At 43.9% G+C, this 21885-nt stretch overlaps 1 protein-coding gene across 1 annotated transcript in view; it reads left to right on the top strand.

Moving 5' to 3' along the window:
* Window positions 1–21885, top strand: part of LOC128715667 (protein madd-4) — a 134455-nt gene that overhangs the window by 78765 nt on the left and 33805 nt on the right. Inside the window, exon 2 of the mRNA XM_053810576.1 lies at window positions 1035–1104. Within this exon, the coding sequence (XP_053666551.1) occupies window positions 1075–1104 (30 nt within the window). The 5' untranslated portion in view covers window positions 1035–1074. The remainder of the gene's footprint in view (window positions 1–1034; window positions 1105–21885) is intronic.

The following is a 21885-nucleotide window of genomic DNA, read 5'->3' as shown; positions in this document are numbered from 1 at the left end:
TTGGCCCATCTTCTTGCTAATAGTTTCCCTGATTTTATCTAATATATAAACACTCACACATTGAAAATTGTAGCTTGAAAAACAGCAAACAACCCTCGAATCGGCGAAGAATTGTATTACTTTGAAGATATTTGCGTAGTGCAGAAGATTTTGAACATTCAACCGTTCAGAAGTTCTCGAATAGTTATTCATAATTAACTTCATAAAATGTAGAAGCTGCTTTGTCTTCGTTAAGAAAAGAATTTTTTTTTCTAAAACTTAAACTGTTACTTAAGTTATGCAGATCAAATTAATTCTTCTTTAATGATACATCAGCACTTCCCCAACCATCTCTTCGCACAACAAGAACTTTTTCTCTCAACCTGCTTTCAATCAACAGACCATAAAACGAATGCAAATTAATTTCTTCACCAACAATTTCTTTTCTTCACACAAACAATCAACCACACCATAATATCCCTAGCGTTCGGTGGAAACAACACCAAACAGTATGATGCGAACGGGGGGATTTTGTTTCGCATTTTTGGCAAGTTTGTTCAAACACTGCGCAGCGTTTGGAACCATCTGCAACCACCTGAAATGAAAACACGCCACCCATCATTATCGAAAAGTTGCCAGTGCAGCTTTTGCAGTGGCGAATGACACCAACCGTCCGCGTCATCGCGGCCATAAACTCATGGGTCGATTTTTAAGAGTCACTTTTATAGTCACAACCAGCACATCGTGCAGTTCTGCTACGGGGGCTACTAAATTGCATCGAAATTAGCTGTAAGTTTATGGCCACATCTTTACCATTTGCAGGTTGGCATTAAGCAGAACCGCTACGTCGGGCATAATCCTTTGGCACTGGGTTTAGTGACGTTGGCTCGAGCTAGTGAAGCAGCGGCAGATAATTTCCGTTCTCGAATCATCATCCTGATAATGCGCGTAGTAATGCGCGCAAAGACCATCGGTAGATGATGTACAATAAACTTTTATCTTCCCTCGTTCACACTGCTCATTATAATGTTTTATCTTCCTTTTTCTACTTGCAGATAAGAAATAAAAAATGGTAGCCGATCTAAGTTGATAAAAATGGATTTCAAGGAAATAATATTGCTGCTAGTAAGTATGGAATTAATATATTAGACAACAACAAAATATTAGTTATTGTTTTACCTAATTTTTTGCATATTTCGATTTAAAAATTTCTTTGCAAATAATTTAAGAGTTCCATTTCTAACTCTCATTCTACTGAGAATGTACAAATATAAATGTCGATTTGTAATTCTTAAAGCGCCGGCTGAGCTTATATTATTTTCGATTATACGCAACGACACGTTAAATGAATCATTATTAAATTAGCCTTTCAATAAACAAAGCCGAGCAGCAATCGTTGCTAATGCAGGATGCCCCCACAACCATACGCCGCGTCGTTTCATTAGCACTTTGCCGATGCGAAAGGTTCGTTAAAAGTGGGCCACACAAGTCGCCATTCATGGCAACGCCGGCGCTTGTGGGCGCTTCCTGTACAATGTCCGCACGGTCGAATCCCGCCGGCGACAATGTATCGAAACTCGTAACAGTAGCAAACTAATTTGCGTTCGCCCGAATTTGTTGATCCTATTTTAAGGACGACCAAATGAGGGGCTTTTGTTTTTCTCGCCGGGCGCGCTCGGGGCGGCACCCGCTCCTGTGCAAATCGCTCATTTCCATTAGAAGCTTATCGGGGCTGGCAGCGCCACGGTGTCTTTCGGTTTCAGAATAAAATGAAGCTTTTTTGTAGCGAAGAAACACAAACAAAATACTTACCCGCCAACGCTGCGCGAAAAATGCGCGAACGGTGGATTAAGGCGTATTTGTGTGCTACCAATCTAGCGACGCGACAGCCAAACATCCGTGGCGTTTTGTTAAAGGTTTTTGATTTTCCACCCACACACCGAATTGAATGGAACAGTCGGGAGTGTTGCAGGAACTCGGCAGCAGATTCCGTGCCCTTGCAGTGTAAAAATATGCACAAACAACTCGCCAAATTCGTGACAATAGCTGTGTGTATGTGAGTGTGTGGCTGTGTGTGTTTTTCTAATTCTTGCTTCCTGTGTTCTGTCTTGCGCCTAAAATAAATGTGCCGGAATTGATTTCTTCGCACATACGGCGGAATATAAGCCCACGGACAAACAAACGCGAAACCAATTCGAAGCTCTATTTCAATCTGCGATCGGGCTGCTGCTCAGAAACCAAATCCTGCCGAGCGCTTCGATTCGTGCGATGTTTGCTATTTTCCTGTTGATTTGCTTTCGAATTGAGAAGCAGCGTTGGGTTTGCTTCCATTTTTTTTGCTTCGACGTTCGGATCAACAATGCGATCACCAAACACGAGCCGCTTATCGCTGTCCAGCTGGCAGGATCGTCGTGCGCGCTGGTGGATGTTGCGTTGAATGCCTGTTTGATATTCTTGTCAAAAAAGAAAAAAAACAGAACCAACTGCCCCTTCGAGAGCCAAACCACGGACAAAACGGAACGACTGCTCGCAGGAACGTTGAACAAATTAATCAAAGTTATGTAAATATTTACCGCTTTTATCTGATTTTATCCCTGTGCATCGCGCCAGGTACCGAACCGATGGCGAACGTTAAAAAGGGAATGGCAAAAAAACAGTTCGCCCACCTCGCCGAATGAAAGGCAAATGATATGTATTCGAACAAAAAATAATCCAACATTCCAACAGCAAACCCCCCACCCGGAGGCATCCATCGCGGTGCATCCATCCTTTCCCACTGTGGTGAAGAATTTCAAACCTAAAACGAACGAACACGAACATTTTTGCATTTGCCGCACACAAAAGGAGAACAAATGTAGATGAATTAAGTGAAAGGAAAACAAAATCATGTCGATGGAAATCCTGCCGCCCGGGGTGGAAAAGCCCTGTGCCGTGTGATGGATAAATGTTTCTGGACCAAGCAAGCAAGAAAAAAGGTGAGGGGGAAGGGGGGAGGAGGGGGAGTCCTCCAACAACAACTGCACCCTCACACAGTCACCAGATGTAGGTCGTTGGTACGTGAGGATTACTTTCCTCGATGAAATATGGAAACGAAGCATTATTATAATTGCTGATATTTGTTGAATTAATTGATATTGGTGATGGGTTCTGATTTTATCTGGCTGAAATATGGTGAGCGACGTGAAGGATTTTTTGGACGAGAAACGCAAAGCGAGAAGAAAAAATCTGGTGTGGAATGTTGTTGTTTGCCTTGGGACTTCCAAATGAAGTTCATTCATCAATCTTCGGAACACTCTGCCATCGGACGGATTTTTTGCTAGAATGGAATGAATGCACTCCTTTGCAGAGCTGTGCAGGGGAGAACTCAACTGTTCTGAGGAATTACATGAATCCTGGGTTGACTACGAATGTGTCAAATTAATTACTGAATACCGCAAATCTTTAAGACATTCCGAGGGCATAATTTAGAATTTGTTGGTCAATTTCGATCGTAAAGAGGATACTGCATTCACTGATTAATTTCAAATTAGGTGTCTTTCTAGCTTTATTTACTAGTGATGGTAATTGTATCGAAAAGTGTGTAACTGGCCGGTTCTAGGTTAGTTATAAAATGCACCTGGGAACTTTGGACCTGGTTTTCTAATGGGAGCGTCCCGATTAATTCTCTTTTACTTTTGTTCGATTTATTAGACACAGTTTCTATCTACCTTATCACCACTTTAATTAGAACCTTTGAAGTGATAACTAAAATTGAAAAACATTTTATTTCCTTTTAACATCCTCTGTTCATTCGATTATCATACTCTATTACAATTTTATGTTGTAATTAATTTTGTTTAAAATTGTTAAATTAAAAATAAGGAAAAAAAAACACACCACAACAATACTTTAAAAACAAAATTCAAAGTTTTTGTTATGAAAAAGTCCATCAGATAATGTTTCGCACCCGTTGTGCAAACACAGCTTCTTGTTGCTTCCGACGGCTCTGGCTACGTGTGGCGAATTCATGTATGTCTCCGGTTTCCGGCATCCGATGAGCTGTACCTTACCCAAGCCACCTTTCCGAAAGATACACCAAACAGATAACGCAAACAATATCATCGTATCAAATTGAAAGCCGAACCGAAGCCACCGTACGGGCAAAAGACACCCGCCCGGACGGATGGAAATGGGTGAATGGTTCTTTTCTTGATCGTAAGCTGCAAAATCTGCACCTTGCCTGCACGACCGGGCGTATCGAGGTAAATTACGCTTCCCTAAAGTGTAAGTAAAAGCAAAATCTATGAACAGGTTGCCTCCGAAATTGATAATCGAGCTGCCGGAAGCGTCTGTTCGGTTGGTACAGGGCCCGGGCGCACGATCAACGTGCTCATCGTTTGCTGGAGTGCGACGAACCGCCCGGTCCGTACCGTATTATCCGTTCCGTTTGTGCTTCGGGTTTTGCCGTAAAGCGCCTTACTTTATGCGAGAACTAACAGATAGAACGCTAGGCGGGAGCGGCAAGGAAGGAACATCGCGGGGTGCGGAACCATTTCGGATCGGAGCTGATATCGTTGGATTGCTAAGCTGGGATAATGCGATTAACATGTTGTTGTACAGTTTAGCTTCATAATGAAAAAGATGCCAAGTGGGTTTTGTGGGCAACGTGCTAAACTTTTGTGTGTGTGCTTAAGCAAGTGGTGTGGTTTTTGGTGTGTGTGTGTGCGCGCGTGCGTGTGCCCTCACATTGTGCTGGTTGCTGGAGCGTAATTTATGTTCCTCTGACCCGGGTGTTTCGGTTTCCATATGATTAGACAAATGAAGCTGATCATGTCTTTCTCTGGAGATGAATTTATTAGACGGCAAGCACCTCGTTTCAAGGAATAATATGATACAATAAAGGTGAGCGGTCTATTGAAAAGAGAGCACTTCTTTTAATCACATATCGTTGCAGAGTCTGCTAAAAATATACCGTTGAGTAATTGAAACCGCATTAACCTCGGTTGTCCCCATGCTTGTCACCGGCTTGCAATGACACTGAAGCAACCCACCGCAAAACAAACTCCCTTACCCTTACGATTGCATCACGAAATCGCTCGATTAAGGCAAAACTATCACGCGTCTCGTTTGCTCAATGTCATCCCCGCTGGGATGTGTACCCCTTGTTTTGCATCGCTAACGCTCGCATTTAACCAAACGCTCACGTTTAGCCACATCATTTTACCGCCACCGTTCATTGACAGGTAACCGAACCTCGTTCTACGGCAAATCCACATCGAACCGAGTATAGAGCACAAGAAAACCACCCCACTCTTAGGCAAACAGTTCCCGCTTTTAATGGAACGTATGGGGCTCGTGTGACTTTAGCACGTTGGATACTAAAATTTGATATTCGTTCGATTTAACGATCGCTTTGCCCGCACCAATCAAAATCTCTACCCATGCAGCGTGGGCACAGGGAGTCGTGGGGCACGGCCACGTGTTTCCACTGAAACAGACATCCAGCGTGTAAGTGTGAATCGGTTGTAACATTTCGTCGGCATCCTTTCCGCATGCCAAGGACGCTTGGATTTTTGGTTGCGCGCATTTCACATCGAGCTTTCATCTTGTTTGCAAATTTCCACCCACTGGCCCTCACCCTACTCGTATGGGACCTCTTCATTGCCATTACCATATCGCATCCGCTTCGGCATGTAGGCATTGCCGCAGACACGGTGGCGTCTTAAATGTTTTAGTATGAATTTATGTAAGTAGCTCTCGTTTACTTGCTCCACCACAATCCTTTCACTCGTCGCGCGTCACCATTGTGTTAACCGCCAGCTTTCTCCAAAGCGTGGCCACCACTTGACAACCAGCTTCCGAACGACTTGATTCCTTCAAACCACCAACCCAGGGTTGAAACCGGGTGGCCGGGTGGCGATTGTCTTGGGCTAAAAGATGATAAGATGAACACCGTATACCGTCCGACCGTTCGCGTCAAACAGATGCAGCGGGTGGCACGCGCACTGCTCTGGATGTTCATGTTTATGCTGCTAGCAAAGTGTCATTAAGATGCGAGAGGGTTACACTAGCAGCTGTCATCTAACACCAAGCTCGCCAACCCACCCCCCCAACCAAGGGGGAGGGCGTTGAGTACGTTGGGCACACACTCCCATAAGGGCACCTTAACCCAGCACCGGTAGGACCGGGCACGGGGATCTGCCGTTGTGAAACGGTTGGGTTATATAATTTTTATGAAGTGTTTACGGCGAGCGTACACGACGGGCGTAAAGCACACACAGCGCGGAATGACTTTGTCAAAAGGCGAGCGCGTGTATCCCGCCAGCATGAAAATTAAAACACATTACCCATCGCACAATCCATCCGAAATAGCGTAATTAAAGGCAAGTTTTGAGGCGAAATCTTCGAACCGGAGTGTTTGTTCGGAACAGTGCCGCGTGTCCCACCATGCTGATGGTCGATAAATATTAGCGAAAAATGTTCAAACACAATCTGCCATAAGATGGTTCATTAACCGGCGTTGATTGTGTTTGGGAAAGGTTAATGACTTCTAGAAGGCGGTAAGGTTTGTAAGTGTTCCCCGTGGCATTGTTTGTTTAAAATGTAGTACTGTTTCTTGTTAAAAGATACCAGGCGCCTCCATTAGTACCACACACTAGGCGCCTCCATCGAGTACAAAGTACTGGGCGTCTCCATTGGATATTCTGCTGTGACTTTTTACATGCGCAAACGGTGTATACAATTCATTTTTCACCATGTTGCACGTGCGAAATCCAACTTTAAAAATATACAGTCTAACTTTGATTTAGTTGGAACTCCTTTCCGTCCTAACCTTCGCATAAACAACGGTTTAAACTACAATCACGATCTCTCCATCGTGTGACTTGAGTCGATCAACGGAAAGTTTTATCCTTTCGTCATCATCAACACCATCAACGGGTGGGCATGCCGATTTAGGGGGAAATCTTTTGCGTGACTTTTCACTTCCCACCGGAACGTCAGCTCGGCTGGGCCAGAAGTACCATTGCCAAACCGTTTCGACACGGCCGTAGCGGCGCAAAGCGAGATTCAACAAAGAAGGGAACAAAAATCCTCCATTTCGCCCCAAATGATTATTCAAAGCCGTTCACAAGTGCGAAAATCCGATAGCTACCACTCACCGCCACCGCCACCACCAATGGCAACTTTTTTTTTAAATTGGGTCGGATACTTTTCGCGGACAATCGGGCGGCCCGGCCACCATCACATAACCGTTTGCCAGTGAAGCATAACGATTGTTTTCTTCCATTTCGGGGCGTTCTTCTTTCTCGCGAAACCCATCTATAAAGCTGAGCGAGTGCGTCGTTAACCGGAACTGTGGTGTGGCCTTCCACGTTCCGACCAAACATTGACTGACGCCCCAACGTGTTTGCGCGACCGAATGGCGGTCGTGATCGCTGAAAGTTTAATCTTTTGCCTAATGGTTCCGGATCGTTCGCCATTTATCTCTCGCAACCGTACCTTAACCAACTCCCATGGTTGCCGTGCAGATGGGGATAAAAAGTTTCGCCCCATTTTGGGAAAGTGCTGAAAGTATGCGTGCGGTGTGATGCTCAGTGCTCAAAGCGATGGTTTATCTTATCTGTAGCGAGCGTGTAGATCTTCTTGGGTGGGAGCAATTGCTGTTGACAAGTTGGTTGATTGTTCGGTTTTCCTCATTTATTAAGACGGCTTTGACGAGTCCTCGGGGTAGCTTGGGTTTTGTGTAAAACTTCATTTTAAAGAGTCAGCATAATTCCTCGGGAAGAGATTGAAATCTTGCGCGCACGTGTCGCCTAATTTGAATGACTTTTATTTTTTGCCATAAAGTTGAACTTTTAGAAGCTAATTTTGTTGTCTAATGTAAACTTGGATGTAAAGTTTCGCCCGATCACAACGATGTATTTTTAAAGGTGCTATCAAGTGTTCGACCGTACGTGATAGATAACTTTATCTGTGCATCTTTTTGCCACGCGTTCGTTACGTGTATGCGCTACCGAACAAGCGTCACTGTACAAAATAAAAACTCATGTAACTTGATACGAACAGCGGCAGGTAGGTTTCTTTTCTGCTCACCATCCCTCTACTTTGCTATGAATATATTTACTCTTTCTGCCCACGGCTCGCGCAAACAGATCGTATCGACAGGGTAGATACAATAAGCACACCCGTGCACATCCATGCTTTCCTTACACACATCGCCGCGAACGGCCTCCGGAAAGCGATTCCATGGAAAACCGGTGACACCACATACGCGAAACTTCCATCTTGCTCTGTCGCGCTCTTTGTGCTCCCAAAGCAAGACAGATCGGCATCACCCATGGTGAAAAATGGATTCACCAAATTTGAATAACATTCCATTCTAAATGTAATATGACGATCAATTTTTGGGGCCAAATTTCCATAGCCAAATTGGTGAGGCACGTGAACAAATGATGTTTTACCGCACTTGCCCCCACGCTTCCGCCATCCACGCTGCGGCGACGATACACGGCGGAACTTCATTAAGTACTCGACAATCGTTGCGCTATTTTGGACGTAACGTGAAATTGTCATACATTTTCGTGCAAGTAGCGACTCGTCTTTTCCACCGATGTGTTCCACACCAGCGCGAAGGAAAGTGTTTTTCCTGCTGTGCTCGCTCAAAATCAAGTGTCTCTCGTGATGAATCCTGAGTGAAGTTGCGCTCTTCAGGTGTACTGGTCGCTGCTCCTTGACGGATTTGTCGAAAATTGCATCGCACAGAAGCATCCACCTTCTTCTTTTATGTAACTCGCACAGAAGCACCTTCAAGCCCAGGGACTTTATGCAGAAAAGGTGAAGGACACTGGATACATGACCTTTGTTAGGGTTGATTGTCGCTGTACATCAGTAACTGCAGGGCGGTTCGTTCTACATGTGCCGCTCCAGTTCGCTGGTAAATTATCTCTAACATATTACATGACGCTTGTCAAATTTGGTGTACCTCGCATGCTTGGGGTTGCAACCGGTGCGGTGAATTATGCATTGCGGCAAAGGAAGAATAATGCCAGCTAACAAGCCATCGTAGCTGGCTGTGACAAGCTGGAACGTGGCTTTATGTTTCGGGAATGTGGGAAGCAATTTTTTAGTTAGCCAGAATGATAAAATGAAGCAAAGATTGAGGGTTTCATTGTCATTCCTTTTGTTGGTTCCGTTGCTTTTACTTGCATATTAATTTAACAGATAAAAGTTCCGAAAATGATCGAAATGGATTCAAAGTTTACCTTTTTTTCCGATAATATTTGTAATAGAGTTTACAGTTAGAGGAAAATGTTGCAGGAAATTTTATCTAGAAGTAAGATTCCAAGGATTTATTGGAGTTTATGCAGGTATTGCGAGATGAATATCCGTTGTGATATGGCTTTTTTATTGTTTGAATTTTCTGGTAATAACATTGTGTAATTTTGTCATTGACTAAGTGTATGTTTTCTCAAGAATTTATAGCAAATTTTACGGCTTTAAAGTGTCATCAACTGGAAGCGTCTCTTCCATTCTTTGTTATGAAGACAATAACGATTGATATCTGACGTTTAATCCAGGAAACCTCAGTGAGCAAGCTAAAACTAAAGCTAAAAAATCGAATCGAAATATTTTTTCACTAAAAAACATGCAAATGGTGGAATTTGAGGAATGTGATGTATATTTCGAGTAGATCCCGACTATTTCAAACCATCACTAGGGAACGCTATCAAACGCTTTAAATTCATTGAAGCTCGATCATTGAAGTAAAACCAGCCTGTGTATAAAAATAGTCACGAGCCAATAATTTTACATCACGTAAATGATCGATGTTTAGCTGATGAGAGACTTTATAGCACAAATGTGGTGCCGTTTGATGTGGAATACACTCTCTCACAATTACTTTACTACAATGACATATCTCACAATACAATTGCTCTCGGCCTATAATCTAATTATATTCCAGAAAGTTGGGACTGAGTTATAGTTTATGGTAGACTATCCTTCGTAAAATCAATATTTAACAATTTATTAACAAAAAATCTTCAATTTTATAATAAATATAATAAATATTTTTTTTCATATTCATGACTTGAATGCTAAATTAATATAAATTTCAATATCGTGAAGGTTTTGACAATAGAAAACAAAACTATTACAAAATAAGAGGAAAATTACGAAACAAAAATCAAATTCTACTTACCTAATTAACATCAGACTGGATTTTGCAAACGAACCAGCATTGAATATGATGTAAAACGCAAAGCATAACTCGCAAGATTTGTTTTGCGCGAGTGCATTGTAATAAAACAGCTGCCATTCCATTCGTCGTAAGTTGTTTTTATTTGCTATGCTTTATTTGCTATTGTACTACCGAATCGGATCGAAACACTTTGACGCAACTTTTTCCAGAGCACAACTTCAAGGCTACTTCATGCTAAATTTAACGTTCTCACTTCGACCAGTTCGAGAGCGAATGTTGTGCTAAATTATGCACTGCGCTATGGTCGCAACCCTATCGCAGACGTATCGTTTCGCTGTTCGGGGGCGAGAACAGATCCCACCCGAAACATCTGTACACATTTGGTTTTGTTTCTAGTTGTGTACATCCGTACGTACCCAGGCAGGCTGGCGTATGTCGTTCTTCATTACGAGTAATGCGAACTTTTCGACATGGAATCCATCGTGCTCTCATTGAACCGAACACACGCACACACATCATGGGAAATAGTTCCACAAGGAGGCTTATTGGCTACGTGTAGCGACTACATTCTGACGCCGAACGAAGGCACACACTGATCACACTCATTTGTACCGTAATCGTCAAACCATCGTTGATTTTGGTTTGAATCGACCGAAAGCAACGAGCGTTACCGGTTACCTGCCGGAATACCCACCACTGCACCTGTCCCGGGACTAAAATGGAACCACCCTCCCCCCCAAAACAAATGTTTGCCATCCTCGGTTGTACCCCAACGTTCCACGGGCAATTCGGCCAGGGGACTAAACAAAAAAAAACGTGGCCGCGTTCCGGGCACAAGAAAAGATTGATAAATAATTTACAAACACTGTCAGCCTCCGTCAGTCAATTAGATGGGGAATGTTTCGCTTCGCTACGTTCGAGCGCGCGACTATTTCCCGGGAATTTTGGCTTCCATGTTTTTCCGCCTTTTTGCTACCCATCCCCCCCCACCGGTAACATGAGGTAGAATGCTCCCTTTTCCCGCGATGTGTCCTGATTCATCCATCCGAATCGGAGCGCCCTCCAGTTCGCTTCCACCGTAGCCGTTCGTGTGAAGCACAAAAGTAACTCACGGCTTGCTGGGCCCCTTTGCCCTCGCGTTACACAACCAACCGGGAGAGCAGTGCGGCCAAACTCCAAATGGCATCGCCTCCATAATGTATTAACTTTTATTCCAGCCAATCTCGTTGGCCACCGGTACCGGAGTGGCTGCCTGCTGACACTTTTGCCGCACGGCAACCGAAGTACAACCAGTTGTGCGGAGACATTTCTTTTTCTCCCTTCCGAGGGATTTTGGAAGTCCCTCGACCTTTCGAACTTTGGTTCGGTTACGTTCACTTGCGCTAACCTAGCTCAATGTGGATAGAAGTAAGAGAACACGCTCGTAATCATTCCCGGGTCTTGTCACTGGTACGGTACGGAGACCTCGCCAACACAATTTCGCACGGTAGGCGGCACACCGACAGACATTCTTCTGCTGGGTGCAGTTCTATTTTGCGCCGCTCATTCGAGCACAGTGCTACATTCTTTCTGCCATTCGCAAACTGGCGATGTCCTTTTTTCTTCGCTCCTGCCACCTGCGAGTGACAAACATCGAGAGCACGAAGCTCTTAAAATTCTATCAAATATTTAAAATCAATATGCACGTGCGAAGCGAAAGTGAGATGTGCATTGGGATTTCAGGGGGCAAGGCGCGTTAGAGCAGCATTCCACCCGGGGCTTGACAGGTTTATTTGATTATTTACAGTAACCGGGTAAGGCCGGGCGGCCGCACGCTGGGAAAACCCCTTTTGCTTCGGAACATTGGCGTCGGATTACGGCGAGTGCTTTGGGAATTTCATGACTCGTTCCTTTCGGACGACCCGGTCCGTACTGGAAGCTTTTCTTAACCGTGTCAACATGTTCAAGAGATTGACCGGATTATATTGTTAATCAGAGAGTTGATGGGCTAAGATATTTCAATTGCTGCTGAGAGAAATGGGAATCGTACTCTAGTTTAATTTCATGTGTAGTGAAATATCGATTAGATTTACTCAACAAATTAGCAAAAATAGCAAAGTTGCATTGCCCAAATTGTATGTGTCTTATAAAAACATCTAGTTGTGAAATCTTTCATCGATTTTGACATTTTTGCATGAAATAATATTTTTTTTTAGGTATTTTGAATGGTATACAAAAGGAGTCTCTAAGCTTTTCGGCCCACGGGCCGTATTGATTGAAACTATCGCAAGTGAGGACCAATTCTTCAGCATTTTACAGGGTCGTTCTCTCTCAAGATATTTTTTTATTTAAAATTTTTCGCCCTTCGATTTAATGCACTAAAACAATGTTTGTTAGATGAACGTTTGTAAAACATTATAACTTTGTTTAAATGATCCAGGTTCATATGTTCTAAATCAGGGATTTTCAACCTTTTCAGACCCCAGCCTACATTGATTGAAACTGCGTCAGCGTGAGAGTCACTTACGCACATTCTTGTGGAGAATTTACTCTAATGTAGCGCTCGAGATGATTTATTTCACAAATTTTAGCGTTAAACCTTACCATTCATTCTAGTTATTAATATTTGAACAGTTAAAACATATTACAACAATTTTAAATGGTCAATTTCATAAAATGGCTCTAAAACATTAGCAATAGCGTCGCCACTGGAGGCTCTAGAGACCGCATGCGGCCCTTTGGGAACCTCTGGTATAGAACACCACAATAATAAAAACTGCCATAAAACCATTATCGAAGATTGGTTGACGGAAAAAATAAGTCTGCAGCAATAATAACCACTATAGACGTTGAAGAAAAACAGCATACTAAATTTCTCACAATCCGAAATTGCAAAAATTTACGAAAAATATGTAACAAACAACAACAAAATTTGAGGAACATACGAAGAAAAAAAATCAGGTTTGGTAAAACCGTTTACGAAAAATAATACTTATCTAAAGCAGTTTGTAATTATCGCATTGCAGTTCATTTTTTAATTTCCCAAAGTAGCTTATTCTACTAGTTTCATATCAAAAGTATCAATTTTATTGTAAATTCATAAAAACGTCACACAAATGAGGGGTGACGTGGTACGGAACGTGTTGGGATAGCAATGAAGTGAATTACTCACAAACTTTTCAAAATTAATATCCCATAACAAATATTGAAGAACTCATTTTCCCGGGATATAGTCTTTTTCGCGACATTTTTCTCGACCTTAAAAGTCAATGTTAACCACAATCTTGATGTGCTTCTGAATGGTACTACATCGAGCATAAAAACGAATCATGTGGCAAATTATCGTCTGAATTACAAGCTCCATTTTACACCTCACTTTCCCAGTGTACACATACGCAGGCTTTGCCCATCAACACGGCTCACTGTTGTTAACACGCCTCACAGCTTGTTCGCCAAAAAAAAGGCACCCCGAAAACCGATACTAAGAGCCTTTGCTGTGCACCATTAGCCTACAAGTTCATGGCACGCACGCCTTTAACACCTCTTTTCCCTTCAACACACACACACATCTAACACGCCGCTCAAGAAGAGTAAGAGCACATACACACGCATAAGAAAAAGGGTCGACAATTTGCATAACATCCAATCTACAAAAATTCGCATCTGCTTTGGTTGTGCCACACGCTTCCGTCCCGACCCCGGGTTGCTAACAAAACAAGCGCAACTGAGCAAAACACTTTGGCCAAGAATGGCTGTCCTGTCGCTTCGCTCGGTGGCTGTTTGGTCACATTTAAACTGATTAAAATGACCCTATGTGTTCTTTAATAAACATTGTTTGCACACCCTTTCAAAGGTCGATTTTTCAGTTCTAAGCGTACCGTTCCGCAATAGTGCCCTTTCGACACTTCGCGCCCAAACTACCGGATAAGCCGATCAGCCGGAAAACATTGCCACACATCCGGTAAACAGGGGGAGAAAGGGGAAAAGTACCTCCGTTGGGCTCAACGGTGGTCCTGGTGGAGTACCGTGGGAGCTTATGAACAGGAACGCTCGGACACGAACTTTCACTACCAGCTTGCGGGTTTTGGGTTTTTGGAACATGTCCACCGAGAAAATTGGATTAGGATGGTAAACTTTAGACTTCACTTCTTCGCCCCGGATGTACCTCGGCGCAACTCGGCGAAAGGGATTTGCTGCTCGAGTTTCCCATTCTTTCCGAATCTAAACGGTACGGAACGGGAATTAAATATTCAAACCAATGTGGCTAATAAAATCATGCTAACTTTTAATAATTGATAAAATATTCATTACCTCCATCGCTGGATGGTACGCTATGGGCTGGAATTTCCGGCAAAAATCCTAACACCACCCGCCCCCTGTGTCCTGTTGGGCTGTGTGTTTTGAAGAAGTGTATGCCCCATGTTTGAAGATTGCGTATTTAAACGAGAGATAACGCTGAATGGAAACACCCCCGGAAGATGGTCGGGACCGGGCGGGGTTGATGGTCAGGCAATGGAGAAACGAAACCAAAACAAGCAAAAAGCGTCCCGGAAATGTGGCCTACCCCACAAGATACCGTCGGATTATTCACTACGAAACGGGAAAAAAAAGCACATAAACACGGGCACGAGGCGGTTGGTCGGGCTTTTGAAATATAAAAATCCTCCCTGGAGCACCGTTACTGTACCTCCTGTGGCTGTTTCAGGGTGAGAAAGAACCCACCGAGATGGATCCCACGATCGAGTGATAGAAAGAGAGCAAGCATCATTCCGCCCAGCGTAATTACACACAGTGTGTATGGCTCGATTTCATCTGCCCGGGTCTGATCCTTTGATGTGGAGCCAACCGAATGGAGCTGTTGATATAAAGCTCGATATTTATAATTACATTACAGCATTCGATACTGCGTTAAATACCGGGAAAAGGTTTAATGGAAGCTCGTGAATGGTATGAATGGAAATATGACAACATGTTGCATGGAGCAATTAAAATAAAACAGAGGATTTTTATCGCTTTTAAACAGAACTTACCACGAGTTGCGTGGAATTGATACTGTTTTGTGCTCTTTTTGTTTGTCTAAAACTCAATGTAATTATATTCCGAGTAGGCTGTTCTTGAGCTCAACACCTGACGGTACTTAGCTATTTCCTTGACGACACTCAATCGTTTTATTTTAAACTCTTGATTTCTGCCAAATGAGAACACTTTTAATCACCGACGTGACAGTGACACTTCTGCCACCGTGCAAAAGTGCAGTGTAAATTGCTTGACATCTGTGAAACCGTACGAAAACGATGAAACTTTCACTTTCCGCAACTTAATCTAACTTGCGCAGTTACTTTCACAGTTCCACTCGAACGATTCAGCCCCACACCACCGTTTTGTTTTTTTTTGGTGAAAAACTCACGCGCAAACAACACTTGGGAAAACAACCGCTTGGGAGCAAAATTTCGCTTCGTTACGAAAAAAAAAATGGAACTTTTCATCGTCACCGTTCATCGACCACCGTAAAACAAAACTGGTGCTCGAGCATTTGCGCGTGTGCCCGAAGCCGGGACGGGAGCGAAAAATTGCATTGTCGTCGTAAAACATTCCCCCTTTCGTTTGCCGATGCAATCTCCGTGTATGGCCCTTTCCCGGCTCGTCAAGGTACCGTACCGACTGGTGGAGCGGAGTTTTATGCTTAATCATATTCATGAATTTTACTACTCAAAGTGGAAAATATAATAAAAACAGAATAATGCATCCCGGCCCGATGGGAAGCTCGTCACTCGTGGAGGCGGAGAGAGCGAGAGGGCGGGCGAGCACGATAGAGGAATGGAATGGAAAAGTGAGATGAATGAAGGATTGAATGTTCCCGTGGCACGTGTGACATGCAAACGTACCTCAAGGCCGAAAACACTAGACAAGCGGAGTCGTGGAGAACAACGGGAGCCCAGTGACGAGAAGCTTCCTGCAAAGAAGCGACAGTAAAATGATTCACAACAAAGTGCAAAACTCACAAACAACTTTATATGCAATGTTTTCCATCCAGCGTGATACACGTCAATCCACCCCATCCTCGTTGGGTACGGACCCGTGCCAGGTGGTAATGTTGTAATCATGGGAAGCATCCAATGTGGCTACGGTGTAAAGCGATTACGACGCAAATGCCCAACTCCACCGGAAGGACCCATGTGGGAGCATTTTTTATTCCCCCGATTGGGTGGCGAATAAGCTGAGCTGATATTTGTAGCGAAGCACCGGAGCAAAAGCAAAAACTTCGCACGAAGAAAAACACTCAAAATGTAAAACAAACCTATCGGTTCACGTGGACCACCAGAGCAGACTGACTGCAATAATTGCAATATCACGTTCGGGAATCCGATAAATCGAACCCCGAAACGGAACGCTGGCCAACATAAATCTGCACACCAGAAAATATCACTTTTCGTTAGATTGACTCAATCACGGCCAAACAGATCGGCGCTGTGGAGTGGAAATTTACGCTGTTCCCGGATAGAAAAATGGGCGACCAGAAGCCATGGAGAGGAGATAGAGCGATTTCGTCAATGAATCGGATCTGGAACGAAGGTATCAATTGATGTTGCAAATTGGGAAATCGTCGATGTAATTAATTTACTGACTGAGTAAGGGATTTTGCTTCCAATGTTAGTGCACTCAAGAGCATGTTTTTTTATCTTTAAAGGGGGTCTGTATGGAGGCACTGGTCGATCTGAAAAAGGAGGATTTCTGATAACTTTTTCAACTTAAAAAGTTTGATAAACATGAAATACATAAATATATTTGACTATTTCTGGCACCGAAAAATATACTTCTGGTCTCTATAATGCAACATTAGACTCCAGACACGCATCGGCATTAAGGAGATCTATTGGATACAGTGAAAACAAAATCAATATTTTTTCATGAATTTTCAACTAACATTCTATCATCGTACGTAGGGATTTTATTATACATTGAAAAATAAAACATTGACAAAGTTTTGAAAAAATTCATCAGCATTAAGCATTCGGCATGTAATTTTGTAATGGAATATCTACTAATATATAAGACTTTTCAACGATTTTATTTTATTCTTCCACAATGTTCAAGTCCTTAAATGATGAATCATTCATAACAATGTGTAATTGGCGCATATTTCAGTTGATTGAAAGTTTATTCAAAGATATTAACAAGATATTGAAAGAATAAACTCCACTCATCCATTTCAAGAACGCTGCAATAAATCAACCTGTGTTCCAATGCATGATAAGATCGTCTCAATTGAAAGCCATTAAAAATTTGTCCCAACCACACGTTTGGCCACTGGTACTGTGGCCAATAAACCATACACGATGGAACGAAATCAACTGTATGCGCACCGTCGGATACGATAAGGATGCTTTCTCTTCGCTGCCTCGGCAAGAATATGAAGCAGCGTATGGTTCATAACGCCGGTTCACTTATCTTGTTCCCGTCCTTCACCGAGTGGTATCCTCTGGAACTCACCTGTGGCCACAAGCAAAACCATCGAATTGAACCCGCAAGTATCATCCACACAGGAAAAAAAAAAACCACACCATCGAGGGTTCTTCTAGTTTTATTGCACATTCCATTTACAAAAAAAAAGGGCAAGAAGGACAGATCGGAAGAGTCTATTTTAAAAATATCCTCCCACCGCCAAACTGCCTTCCAACGGGCCACTCGATCCGGATCCGTGCAGTGCACGGTTGGCCGAGGTCGGGCATACCGGAATTCGAACGCCGGAAAATGAATGGGAAATAAATCCCGCCAGTAAAAAGGCACCGTGCGATAAGAGCGAGATCCATTGGGCTGCCTGTCGTTGCAGGCAATGTGTACCGTACCCGGTCCGGGACATTACAAACGGCTGGCGGTGGTTTGAAGTGCTTTCCGGAGTCGGGAACGGTGTGTACTGCCACCCCATTCCCAACTCCCTCCCCGGGTTCGGTACGGTGCAGGTGAAAGTGATTCGAAAAACCGCATCATGGCATACCATCCGGCACACCACCATTACCACGAGCCCGCACATCCCGATGGCTACCGCGACCCACCCATCCCACCGAGCCGGCTGCAACTCGAGTGGCCTTTATCCAAACACTTTTATGTAAATGCTATTTTTGTAAAGTGAATGTGCTATAGATCTGTTTGCCGAACGTTCCCATCCCCGATGTGGACGGTGCGCCTTAGCGTAGGGCTCCCCTGGACTGGACGATGTTTGCACGACGACGAACATGCCAAGCAGCCGGATCAACTCGATGACCACTTTTCGCAGTCATCATCGGGTCGGCTATGGTAGCGTGTGTGTGTGTGTGTGTGAGTGTCGCCGCTACACGACAAGCAGTTTAGATATCCAATATAATTGACATACTCTCGGGTACTTGAGACACGAGACCGAGAAGGAAACCTTTCCAGCACCTTATTTACATTTTCAATCTCACATACTGATGCGGCGGATGGTGGAACGATCCCATGTTTGTATGTGTGTGTGTGTAGGATGTTGGTGGTACATGCTCATGCCAGAGCAAGTGACCGACCGTTCAACACCTGCCATCGTCGGGTCCATGACCAACCATAAGCTAGCGTTCCTTCCGGTTCCGGACGAAGTTGTCCTTGAGGGTGGAATATTAATATGAAATTTTCACACACAAATCGTTCTCAAAAATGTGACCGAAATTCGGAATAGCTATTTTTTTATCAAAAAATATATATTTACTAGAGATTAACTAAACAAACTACAAATATCAGAATGCTGAAAATAATTGGTTAGATCTTATAAACAATTCAACACCTCTATATTTTGTTTTAAAATAAGTCAAATTCTTCCAGATTTATATCATTCTTTGATACTGATACTTCATATAAGTTAAGGACATTTCATCCATCCATCCTGTAATAAAATTGATCCATCGTTTGAATGGATTTCAAAGATCCTTACTAAGCCGTGTTACGGTGTGGTTTTGCTTGACATTTAGACATCGAGTAAGCCACAATCGTTTCAATTTGTTCCCAGATTATCGCAACAGAAGGCCTGAGGTTTATTAAACCTGGCCATCTGAGAAGCACCACAATCTTGTGACCCCGCAATATAAATATCAATATGATAAATATAAATATCCCACAAGATATTTAATCTGGCGCCATGGTCAACTTGATTGTCGATTTTTGGAACTTTGCAACGAATTTCATGTTATGGAGGTCATTTTAAGGTCACCATTTTAAATTTTTCCATTAGAAGTATACAAATTGTATTATATAAAGATCAAGACCTTTAAAATGTTTGATATTTTAGGGTTTTTAGATTGTTCAGAGTTCAAAGCGCAACATTGGAATTGCTTTCGGTGAAACTGTCCTTTCATGTTGGATGAAATGTTAACAAACACATCATTCAAATAACAATCAAAACGTGATGAAAATCCAGCCGTACAGTGGGCCGGACATCGGCACGCAAATCCCCATGGAATACAAACCCGACTCAAGCATGTCAAGCCCGCTTCAAGGATGGTTACGGTTATAACAAACGGCAACGGTCCGGTAAGCTATCAACTACCGCACCAACCCAACGAGTGCCTGCAGTTGAGGGCAACTATCAAATGAAGAGCCATTGCTGAAGTGGCCCACTACTGACGAGGGAAACTATTCATCGGTCTATTCAGTTCGAATTCAAACGATTGAAGTCTGGTTTGGGCATGTTTCAAATGCATTGTGCGGCAGGGGTGGGTCCCCACCACCAGAACCGTGAATGATGTCACCGTGACGGGGATGCTTTGGAACGTCATCAGCATTATCAGCTTCACACAGGTCAAGCGTTATGCGATGCTGGGATGGCTTAAGCCTTTCCCACTTGAATGTGTCCAGGACGTTCGACGCGTTGCGAAACGTGCGGAGGTGACGTTAAGCGTACGCAGATAAAGTTTGGAATGAATACAAAACAAAACCCGACAAAAAAGCCTCCTCCGCCGTGGACCATCGGGGAAAGTTGGCGAAGTATCGCCACAGTTCGCCATTCAATGGGACCACTCAGCTTCATCATCTTCATCAACCGGTGCCATGGTCATTCCACTGATCCATCACTGTAGCGGCCCATCAGCTTGGTTGAATGGTGGTGGGTTCTCTGCGTGGTAAGCAACGACAACCAAACGAAAAAAAACAGTCATCTTCATTCATTGGCACTTGCTACAAAATCATAAATCATGCCTCGAGACACTCCAAACCTATCAGCCGGAAGCCGGTTCACCGGTCCACACTGAAGCGGTGTCAAAAATTACGTCTAAAGGCAAATACAATGCGCATCCGGATTTCAGGGTTGCCGGCAGGGAACGTGGGCCCTACCGCACGGAAGTACCTGTCCCTTTCGAAAGAGGATACCGATATCATGGCATCCACCAATTGAAGGCTTTCGGGGCTTCCTTTCCCAACATCACCCAATAAACCAGGATGACAAGGCTTTCGATGTTTGCGAATAATTCGTTTTTTTTTTCGGGGGATGGATTTTCCACAATCCATCGATCGCTCCGAATAGGCTTTACGGCTTAGCCATAGCGACGGGGCAGAGCTTGGAGGGACGGTGAAATAACACTGGAGGGAATCCTTTGCACGTACCTTTGCCACAAATCGCTCCGGATGCTGCTTTAAAAAGCGAAAACTTACTGTCATCGTTCGCAGCCCAACTCTTGCCTGCTTCATCACCGGCATCGTTCAGTAGCACAGCCTCTGGAAGCATCCAGGAGTATTATCACCATAAGCACCGAGCAATCCAAGAACCCAGTGCTTTTCTCATTTGCGATGGGTTCTACCATCCGTTCGAAACCTACCTTACGCTCCTTCAGAATGGATACAACATGTGCTACCTTTGGCTCGTTTGTCGTCCCCCTTCTGCTGGCAGCTTTCCTTCCCCATTCCCCAGCAGAAGCACGCTCCGAAACGAGAATGTTGCTCTGTCACGTGTATCAATCACATCAACCGAAACGGAAGTGCCAATGCCATTTATCGAGCGTGCTGGATCAAAGCATTCCCAGCACCCCTATCGCATCACCAGCGAAGGAAGGTTGGCTTTTTTGCTTCCCGTCGCTGCTGTCTGTTCATCCTGCTGCTGTACGAAATCGATTGAAGCCAAAGCCAAAGCCGAACAACAGCAAGAAAAAGTGCCCGTAAACACAGGTGAACACGGTCGGTGTAGGTCAGTCCCCGGGTGCAGCAAGGTGAAGCACGGTACGAAGCGAAGAAACCCACTCCAAACGGCAAAAGGCTTTCCGGCTATCCGTTCCGATAGCGAGTACCGGGTTAGTCCTTTGCATTGATTTCAAGATACCAACGCCATCCACCATCCCCGGGGACGCTCTGGAGCCAACTTTTGCTTTTCTATACGTCCCGGGCACGTCCCAACGATGCAATTGGAGCGAAACTGGACTCATAATTGAATTGTGTATCTTCACCGTCATTCTTATTGCCTGCCTCTTTTTTGAGCTCACCGTCACCTTACGCCTTGGCTAGCGTAGAGCAATCGATGAAATGAACCTGGGCTCCATCGGCCATGGAACATAACGACGCATCTTTTTCCCCGATTGAAGTGATGGGAGGCTTCTTTCGTGTTTGTTACCCCGTCTTTTTCCACTGTGCGTTGTATCCACTTACCTTTTGGGGTTGTTTTTACCGTTTGTCTCCATTCTCGTGGGAGGGCCTTAACAATGCAATCGACTGCAGTTCTTTAGAGTACAACCACTATCATCAGCAGGTGCGTCAATGTT

The sequence above is a fragment of the Anopheles marshallii genome, chromosome 3 (assembly GCF_943734725.1).
Source record: "Anopheles marshallii chromosome 3, idAnoMarsDA_429_01, whole genome shotgun sequence".
Lineage (NCBI taxonomy): Eukaryota > Metazoa > Arthropoda > Insecta > Diptera > Culicidae > Anopheles > Anopheles marshallii.
The sequence above is the reverse complement of the archived record's forward strand: the minus strand, read 5'-3'. Positions and strand labels throughout refer to the sequence as shown.